The sequence below is a fragment of the Leuciscus leuciscus genome (assembly GCF_965113295.1).
Source record: "Leuciscus leuciscus genome assembly, chromosome: 1".
In the NCBI taxonomy this organism is placed as follows: Eukaryota; Metazoa; Chordata; class Actinopteri; order Cypriniformes; family Leuciscidae; genus Leuciscus; species Leuciscus leuciscus.
In genome coordinates, this window is record NC_138725.1 from 33,398,489 (window position 1) to 33,408,474 (window position 9,986).

The 9,986-nt window shown below is 35.5% G+C and overlaps 1 protein-coding gene across 1 annotated transcript in view; it reads right to left on the reverse strand.

The window, feature by feature from the left end:
* The window catches only part of LOC309477405 (uncharacterized protein), a 38,330-nt gene extending 28,665 nt beyond the window's left edge, over nucleotides 1–9,665 (reverse strand). The window contains exons 1-4 of the mRNA XM_082140663.1: nucleotides 9,557–9,665; nucleotides 1,947–2,076; nucleotides 1,623–1,781; nucleotides 1,379–1,516 (exon numbers count right to left, since the gene is read on the reverse strand). Coding sequence (XP_081996789.1) covers nucleotides 1,379–1,516; nucleotides 1,623–1,781; nucleotides 1,947–2,076; nucleotides 9,557–9,580 — 451 coding nt within the window. The 5' untranslated portion in view covers nucleotides 9,581–9,665. The remainder of the gene's footprint in view (nucleotides 1–1,378; nucleotides 1,517–1,622; nucleotides 1,782–1,946; nucleotides 2,077–9,556) is intronic.
* Nucleotides 9,666–9,986: the final 321 nt, after the last annotated feature.

Consider the following 9,986-nt stretch of genomic DNA (forward strand, 5'->3'; position numbering starts at 1 on the left):
TAAATACACCTGTAGCTGAAAACAAAGCACTGTTTATTTAATTTCTATATTAAGTTGTGTGTGTAATGTGTATCTTTGATCTTAATATTTAATAACAAAGAAAATAATGACAAATATTTTTTTATCTTCGCCCGTCTGCCATTCTTTTTTATTTTATATTTTGTTACCTAAGGCTTTGTTTTTTAAAATATGGACATTAGTTTGGCTGTAATGCTCAGTCACAAAATAGTAAAACCAACATAAAAAAGAATCGTGATAAAATCGTGATATGATATTTTTACCATATCGCCCACCACTACGTCACAGCGCAAATTAGTGCACACTAAAATAGTTTTAGCAGCAGATATGGGCTGTTGAGGCATATGGACATCTGACTGCTAACTAGGGTTGTGTTTTTCAGCAATAGTTCACCCTTACTTTACTGGGAAAAGAAGGACAGGGCAAAATCTGCAAATGGAAAATCTCCATAAGTGCCTTTTGTGCATTTGCAAGAGTGTTTTTTTTTCTACTTATTACTTTTTTTAAGTTTATTTTTATTCAAGTTTTTTATTTTTATTATATTACTTAAAATGTTGGTGTCATTTGAAAGTGTGTAGGCCTTTTTGCATTATTATGATGTTATATTATGATTATATTCAGTTGCATAAAACGTCTTAAAATGACAGTAATATCGTTTATCACAATTATTTCTAGGACAATATATCATGACAGGCCTAAGCCCATGTCTCCATTCAGTTCAGTATTACAACTATTCAGCTAGTTCTCCACATGCGTTTTATGGTATTAACTTTAAAGGAACCGTATGTAAGATTGTGGCCAAAACTGGTACTGCAATCACTTTCAAATTACTGTAGAGCGGTGTATGCCGAAACACTACTGACTTCGTGATTAGTAGATAGGTGGAGGGTGGAGCATCAGGCCAAAACACAAGATGACAACATCAACATCAGTTGAGGGCTGCAACTTCACTTTTAAATGACAATATCCTGGCCGGACTACTGTTGTCAGTGATATAAGTATTTGAAATGAACATGATTTCTTAATGTCTAGTGACATATCAGGGCCATTTTGTGATTCATTGAAATACATTTCTTACATACAGTTCCTTTAACAATTATTTAATTAATTGATTTTGCTAGAAATCGATCAGCACTATTCCTAAAAATGTACATCCCTAATTCTAAACAATTTTATTTAGACTATGACTGATTTTCTTTTAGCCCATGAGATCGTTACAAATATGAAGTATTAAAATAAATCATCAAGTACTAGGAAAAAGACTGTATAATTGGAAAAGTATAAAAAAAGCTTTCTTATTTCAGTGCTATAATTACAATAGTACATTATTAAATATAAGAGAATATCAATAAACACTAACATGTGTTGAAGAATGGGTCATCTGTCAAAGGCATCCCATCAACAGTGAACAGACACACAGTCATGTGGTCACCGATGTTCTCGTGAATGCTGATCCTCAGGATAAGATCCTCCACTGTGTTCTGTAATGGGTCCATATCTGTGCAAAACAACAAACAAACTCAACATTATGAGTTAACTCTTAGAATATCACACAAAAAGTCATTATTGTCTTTCAAGTGTAAGAGACTAACCAAAACACTTACCTTGTATTTCTTTGCACCCTTGACATTTTGGGAATGAATAATACAGGAAATATGCCTGAAGTGATTTCCTCAATGATCCTTTTTGTGGAGGAGCCAAACCAAGTCTCTGAATGTCATCGATCATGTTCTTAAATTTGTTCTTCTGAACTTGCTTAAACTCTTTGGGAGACACCAAACAGAGAATGTCATTTAATAATTAAACTATAAAAAAATAAAAATAAAAAGTACAATTTGAATTGTAGAAACGGCATGTAATGACTTTACTATATAAAAAAAATTATGTATTAATACATTTTTCCAGAATTTTTTTTTGATAAATCTTACTCATGTTGTCCAAGTCCTCATCAGTCACACCGTCAATGAAATCCTTCACATCCTCAATCCCAAGCTCAACAAACTGGTCGTAAAACTTCTCCAGTTTGTAGTTTTCTAAAAGCTTCAACACTTCATCCATCTGAAAAACACATGGAATATATAATGAGTGCATTTTCTTTACCTACAGAAAATATCAACATTTTAATAAATATTGCTCTGCTGTTCTCATGCAGGGGTTAAATTGGGATTTGTTATCTGTGTGTGTGTGTGTGTTACATGCCATGACCAAGTAAACAATGTAATAAATAAAAAATGTTTTTTTTTTTTTTTGAAATTATAATACTGGAATGCATAAATATTACACCGAATTAATAAAGCTTGTTAGAAAAAGAAAGGAATAATTATTGTGCTGCGTGTGCTTATAAGCTGGTGTCAGGTTATATGAGGATGTTTCTTTTTTAATTCACACCACAACAGTTTGTGTGTCTTTATAGAAATCTTAAAATATGTATTTTCTTCAAAGGCAAATCAAATTGTATCTTCTTTCTAAATGGACAGCAATATATTAAATCATGTCTAGTAATTTGAAAAATGTTAATTTTGGGTGTACAGTGTGTGCAGAATTATTAGGCACATTGATTTTCTGCTTTTAAAAAAAAAAAATGTAGGCACATTTGACCAATTCCAAACCACATTAATCTTAATAACTACTATTTAGGGCTGTAATCAACCAAAGAAAATCTTGGTCGACTGAAGTCCTGAAATTTTCGACTAAAAATCGACCAAAAATTACATTAGGAAATAAAAAAAGTTAAATGAATTAGCTGCGCACTGTGCGCAGTACTTGGTAGCCTTGTTGTCCGCCTAAATGAATTATAAATAAACATAAAAAACTAGTAGGCTATTTGCGGTATTAAATCGTTTTTGACCGAATTATTTTGCACTGAAATGAGTCTGACACACGTGTCTGTCGGCTCTGACAGCGTTGCATCACGTGCACCTGCGCAATATCAGAGCCTATGATTTCCGAAAATAGTACTGTTGTCAACTAGTGATATCATCACAAGAACTTTTGAGGAATATGCAACATAATTTAGACAATTGTTTTTGTCATATGTATTATAATAACTGACAGACACTTTCATTTCAGCCGCTCTGTGGAGCTCAGCTTCGCGGCTGAGACACGAATAGACTATTAACTTAAAAATGCTGCCACACTGCCGATGTCTTTGTTGACATGGTAGAAGAGGACTGACTGACTATGAATTAAACGCTCTCATAATTAAATAAATAATATTCAGCAAACCTTCTAGTAGCCTACTTTCCAGTAGGGGTTCAGCGAAAAATCGGCAGCTGGCAGCAGGAAGTAGCTGCCACTGGCAGCTGACGTCAGCTGCCGCTAATAACCGGAAGTCGGAGGTGGATGCCGCTTTTAGCAAGGCAAATAAATTATTATATCAATGTATATATATCATTTTAGTACTTATTTAAATAAATTACTTAAATTTGTAATTATTTTGTAATTGGTTTAAAAAGGTTTATCAAATATAAATTAAGTAACGAAGATCATAGACAGTACAAAAAAACAAACATTAAGCTACACTTGAAATTATGAATTTGTACGTGTATAAATATAATTTGTGTACATGTTTGTCAAATAATGAAATATATACATAAATGAATGCCTATATAATAATATTGTATATTTATTAAACGTACATAAACATTCATTAAACAAATAATGAAAGTCATGTCTAAAAGAAGAAAAAAAAAACATTTTCTCAATGACCTTTATTTAAAAATCATATTTTGCTATCATTTAAGTTCAGTTTTACATTTGTAGTATTTCAATACATTCTTGTCTTTGTTTTATAAAACAGCTGTAACTTTGAAAACAGGCTTCATATTTGTTGTTCTGAAATCAGAATGAACAATTCTGAACTAGATGTTAAAGTTCATAAAAAACTAAGTTGGCTTGAAAAAGAAAGTTTGAAAACGTTTTACAATGTTCTAGCATGGTTTAACATGATTTACAATGTTTCTAGTGTTAGGGGATAACAGCTTAAAGACCCAGGACCAGATATGATGAAAGAAGACCAGGAGTCGTGAGGTTCAATCAAATAAGTAAAAATTTACTGAAGAATAGTTTCATTGGTAGAGCCAGGCGTCAAAGTCTCACGGGGTCGCAGGCCAGAGACTCTACTGTACACAAAATCTCACACCAGTTATACCATTTCCAAGGGCATGATTGACATCAGTAAATACCGGTTGGCTACTTCTCATTGGCAAAAGAACAAAGTTAAAACAATTCTACACTTATGGATAGATAGGAGGGTAAGTCGACATTGTCATCCGAGTCCAAGATGGTCCGGTGATGACCCCGGAGGTCGTAGAAAGGCGTCTTGGGGTCAGCTGCTGCATATCACAAGACCTGCACAGAGCATTCAACACACACACACAAAAACACAATGGAATCGCAGTTCCTCCAAAAGTAGTACAGATAATGTTCACTTTAAAGAAATACACATAAAAGTACAATTCTGTGAATCAGATCACATAGTGTTTAACCCCTGTAACCTTAAGATTAGTAAGAAAGACAGATGTTAGAAAAAGATAAGTTAGAAAGAAATACAGACAGACGTTAGAAAAAGAAAGAAAGAAAAGAAAGAAAGACAGATGTTAGAAAAAGAAAGAAAGAAAGAAACTTTAGAGTAATGTTGCTGTCAGAGCATAAACAATATCTGCAATATGAATAAGTTACGACGATAAAAGTTCAAAGCAAAGGGAGACTTTTTTTTTATTTTATTTTTTACAGAAATCACTTTAAGGACTACAACAAACAACTGGTGGGGACTACACAAGCTTCCTCCTGGGCTAGTGACATCACTAACCTTAACACACACACACACCTGAAAAACAAAATTCATTGGGATCAGCCTGATGTCTTTTGATAATTATTATGGATGTTGGGTTATCCGTAAAATAAATGTTATGGGGAAACAAAACCACCGTAATAACTTACCATTAGCATGAATACACTGCAGTCCACAGATCCCAACTGAGCTGGAACATCCTGGAAAAAAAAATCTAAATGGAAAAACTAACATTTTATTTATACACTAAAGATAGTAAAGAAATCAAAATTGTTGTAACATGAAATCAATACCTTATTTTTAACAAGCTTCCAAGATCCCGGATCTATCTTTATTGCAATTGAGCTTAAAAAGAAGGGGGGAAAAGTTAGTTATTTTATACACACGAGAGAAAGAGAGAGATGAACTCCGTGTTGAACCACTTAGCCATGTTGCAGCAGTAGACAGTAGCATACCTGAACTAGGGAGCAGGTGTAATTTATTTTTTAAATGCCACTGTCTATGCCTATCTAAAGCCAGAGAACAAAGTGTTGAACTGAACCACTGGACTAATATGTAAAACTTTGAAGCCCGGTTTCACAGATAGGGTTTAGATTATGCCAGGATTAGGCCTTAGTGCAATTAGGACTTTTATAAATATGCCTTAGAAAAAACATTACTGTTGTGAATCTTAAAAGAAACAATGGCACTGATATTTTAAGATACACAAGTGTAATTTGCTTTCAGTTAAACATGCATTTTAGTCTGGGACTAGTTTGAGCCTTGTCTGTGAAACTGGGGGTGAAAGTTATATGGAAAAAGTGAACAGTTCCAGTATATTTTGAATAGATATATATAAAATAATTATATATATATATATATATATTCTGGTCTCATCTGGTGATTGGGTCCCATCCAAAACATGATCAAACTAAGAAAATAAACAGACACTGAAATGTCAAATTTTCGATACAATCTAGAATTTGTATAAAAAAAAAAAAAAAGAAAAAAAACAGAATGCCTTTTGCCTGCTTTGATCAAGACAGGATATAATACATTTGAACATTATGTTCATTATGTGAAAACATACCAGTGAGTTTGGTTGGTTTTGCAACTGGAAATCTGGGGTTTCCTTCTTGGCACATATGCTTGTCCATCCCCAGCAATCTGTGACAGGCTGTGGTGAACTTGGTGAAACTACAAAAAAACAGAAGTTTAGAATATGGTGAAGTAACGTTGATTAAAATGGTTTTTTGTATTAAAACATAAGTTAGATAATTTGGGATATGTTTTGTTAGCGTTGCACGTGTATCATCAAGGCTGAGCTTGTCAATTCCAATAAATCAGCATGAGCTTTATTCTAATCAATAGATTAAGTTAACATGTTAACAAACGCTAATATTTAATGATAATGGTAACGTAAGTTAGTATTTGGAGTTAATGATAGCCCCTCACAAACCAGGAGCACACGGTGCACAAGCTGCGTTTCTACAAATGATTAAATTAACCAATTCAACTTAAGTAGACACAGATACACTGTCTCTAACATAAAAGTTAAACTCCAACGTACAGAGCAACAATTATTTATTAATCTGATAATATATACGAACTTACCCTGCCAAATACCGCGGCCATTACTGAAGATTCGCCGGCGCTGCTCTCGCTTGACTTCCAGGTAAATGTGATTGGTTGCTACTACGTTGGACGATACTGATTGGCTGCCAAGAAATGGCAGGTCCCTCCTAATATGGCAGGGCTTCCGGCTGTCAACGGCAGCTACTTCCTGCTGCCAGTGGCAGCTACTTCCTGCTGCCAGCTGCCGATTTTTCGCTGAACCCCCTCTCCTACTTTCTTCAATCTGTCTCTCTTCTCCAGTGGGTTGGGCTAATCCAAAAGAACTGAAAACAAGGGGGGTGTTCTGAAGACAGACTGTTACCTTTGAAACAGGGGTGCTCTGAAAACACCCCCATTAGCAATTAGTGCTTTCCACCTGATGAAATGAACGCGGCAAAACTGATGAAATGAACGCGGCAAAAAAAACGACCAATCAGAATTTTGGTTGAGCCAGAACGTATCGACCAAATAATCGACTAATCGACTGGGAGATTACAGCCCTACTACTATTAATGTTACATTTAATCATTTATAAGTGATATATAATTGTTCATGAAAGCTGGAAATGAAAAACGCCTTATGTGTTTCACAAAGGTTTGCATAATCATTAGGCGCATTTCCTTTTTCTTTACAGATAAAAAGAGCCAAAAAAGAGATTTAACTCAGACTGAAGAGTCAAAAAATGATCAAATGCCCATGAGAAGAATGCAATACTAGTGCAATATTAGAAATTGCAGTTACGGCACGACCATTGGACAGTGAAATGCTCATTGGGTCAGCAGGGTCAGACAAATACAAGTGGAGAAGAAAAGACACACGTTAACTACTAAAGAATTAAGTTGAAGAATTAAGTGTGAAACCATCAGGAAACCTTTAGTCTCCAGCGCCACCATTTTCCAGAACTGCAGCCTACCTAATACAAGACATGTTTTATATTTCCCGACAAAGATGCGTCATATGGCCTTGAGAGGGATGTGGGACACGAGCAGGAAAGAGACAGTCATTCTCTTTTCTAAAATCTTCATGTTTTCTCCTGATGAAACTGACACTCATGGTAAAAGGTCTGAAGAGCAAATTTTATCTTTTGCAGTGTCAAGACATTTAGGCTGTATTTGAATTTGTGCAGCCAGAGAAAGCGAAACTAAAATCCCAAGCGTGTGTGAAGTGCGCTATACAAATAAACTTGACGGGCCTTACCATAATAACAAGCACAAACTGTGTTGAATAGAATTTGATGTGCAGGCAAAAAGGTATAAGGCCAATTATACTCACATTTTTACTGTGGTAAAAGCGAACACAAGGAAGAAACCTTTATAATCCCCTACGTAAATGGGTGAGACGTCAGTGAAGATTTGGGAAAAAAACAAGATATTCAATATCCAATGTAATATTGTTACATTCGCTGATAATCGGGTGACCAGATCGCAAAACATAATATAAAGCTTACATTTTTGGGCTCATGTGACGTAACTCTCATTCGGCATGAATCTATGTTTTCATGGCTGTGATGTAACATTTAATTGCTAACCTATTATTTATTTTGTAAACAAAGCTTTGTGCTTCACTCGTGTCATAATATTCACGTAAAACAGCATTCACGTAAAAAAAAAAAAAAAAAAAAAAAAGTTTTGGCGAACCACCGCCGGTGTTACTCAGCCACCGCTAATATATCACGAAAGTAGTAGCAAAAGTCAAGGCGTGGAAATGTGAAATTGCAGTGTCAGATTTGAGAAGTTGCACTTAGTTGCCTAAAGGGGGTCGCACACCGGACGCGCAGCTCGGCGGCGCGCCACGCAGCGCCACGTCTTTTAAATTCGAACACACTATTCTCTATGAGAGTACACACACCGGCGGCGCCTTTCGGCGTCTGTCCGCGGCGGCTCAGGACCGTGTTCAAAATCCTGCCGCGCCACAGGGCGCCATTTACATAGTTTTATATAAAATTTACATGTGTGTGTCTCAAATCGTAGTTAATGTATATACGGACCTCACCCTGTGCTGCAATATACATTTAGTTTTATATTTATTTACAGAAATCAGAAAATTGCTGATGTTATCGGATTTTCAGGTGACAGTTGTCCTAGACGTGGCGCGACGCGGCGCTGAGCTGCGCGTCCGGTGTGCGGCCGCCTTAAGTGAGGTTGAACTGTAAATGTGAATGAAAGAATAAGTGCAAATACAACAAGTTTGTGTCTGTCATTGTGTTTTTGTGTCTTGTCTGAAGCTTCAAATTCAGAATAAAGGTTTGTGACTATTTTCTGCAAGTGCAAATCTCAACATTCAACATATTTTGCAGGTTTTTACATTGGAGCTGTGAGCGTAAACTTTAGCGTACAAGTACGAATACTTGTATGGGAGAAAATGTATGGATTATGGTTTAAATTACCTGAGTGAGTTGTTTGATTCAACACTAAAACTTTATTACGATTCTTTCATGATCCGTTCATTGCGTCTGTCACGTGACATGAACGACTCAAGGTAAATTAAATAGATTATGTTTCATGTAAATTATCTTTGGCAACATTATAATGATGTCTTAATTCAAAATATGGTCAGGATTGCGTAGATGTATGTGTTCGGGGAAATTTTGGCTGTTAAAAGTAAGTAAGCTAACGTACTTAAATTAACAAAATTACTCGAATAAAGATTCGTTCATTTTGATGAACGAGAGAGTCAGTAAAATGATCCGAACTTCCCATCACCTGGAATTAGTAATTTGATGAGGAGCGATCTTTGCTATTATAAAGTAGACAATAAAACGGATTGTTTCAATAAGAAATAAAACCTTAACGTTATATCCCCGCCCCCTTTTCAGCGATGCGTTGTATTTCCACATTTCTTACATAGTTATGAATTAACAGCTCGTTTTAAAATCTTCCCGGTCCAAGTTACTGACATGTGTTAAGGCATCTACTTTAAACATTACAATGCTCATGAACTTTAACTCTACAATAAGTAAATCCACTTTACCAGCAAATTACTCCTCGACAGCGATGCCATTGAAATATAACACAAAATTACCGCAAAAATGGAAGTTCAGAGACAATATTCCAAAGATGGCGGCGCGCGTGTGTCTCTGGAGAAAAAGGTCTTATAAGACCATCCTCTTATGTTTATAAGAAGTTTACTGAGAAGGGTGAAAAATAGTCTTACCGTTGTCTCCATTTGAGCTGCCATCTTGCAGACAGCATCTCTCTCCTAACAGTTCAAGTGCCAAGTGGACTCTGAGGAACAAGAAGGGGCGTTTCCAACCTTTGGCGCGATTCCAACCTTTGGCGCGTTTTCACACCGGGAGAGTTGTTTTTAACTAAGATACGGACGCCTAAGAGGCTATTCATTATTTTTCTTTCTTTCTTGTTTTCTCGTGATCGCAACTAAGATCATACGAAAATAACTTATGTCAAGATCATGAGAAATAAAGATATAATAGAATGGTGTGTATGCTATTAGGACTTCCATAAAACAGGGAGTTTTCCTGAGTGCCTGCGTAGACGCTATGGAAACATTTTACTCATGAAATTCACAGACTTTGAAGAGCATCAATTACTTGTAGCTTATAGCTTGAGAAGGCAATATATGGCTA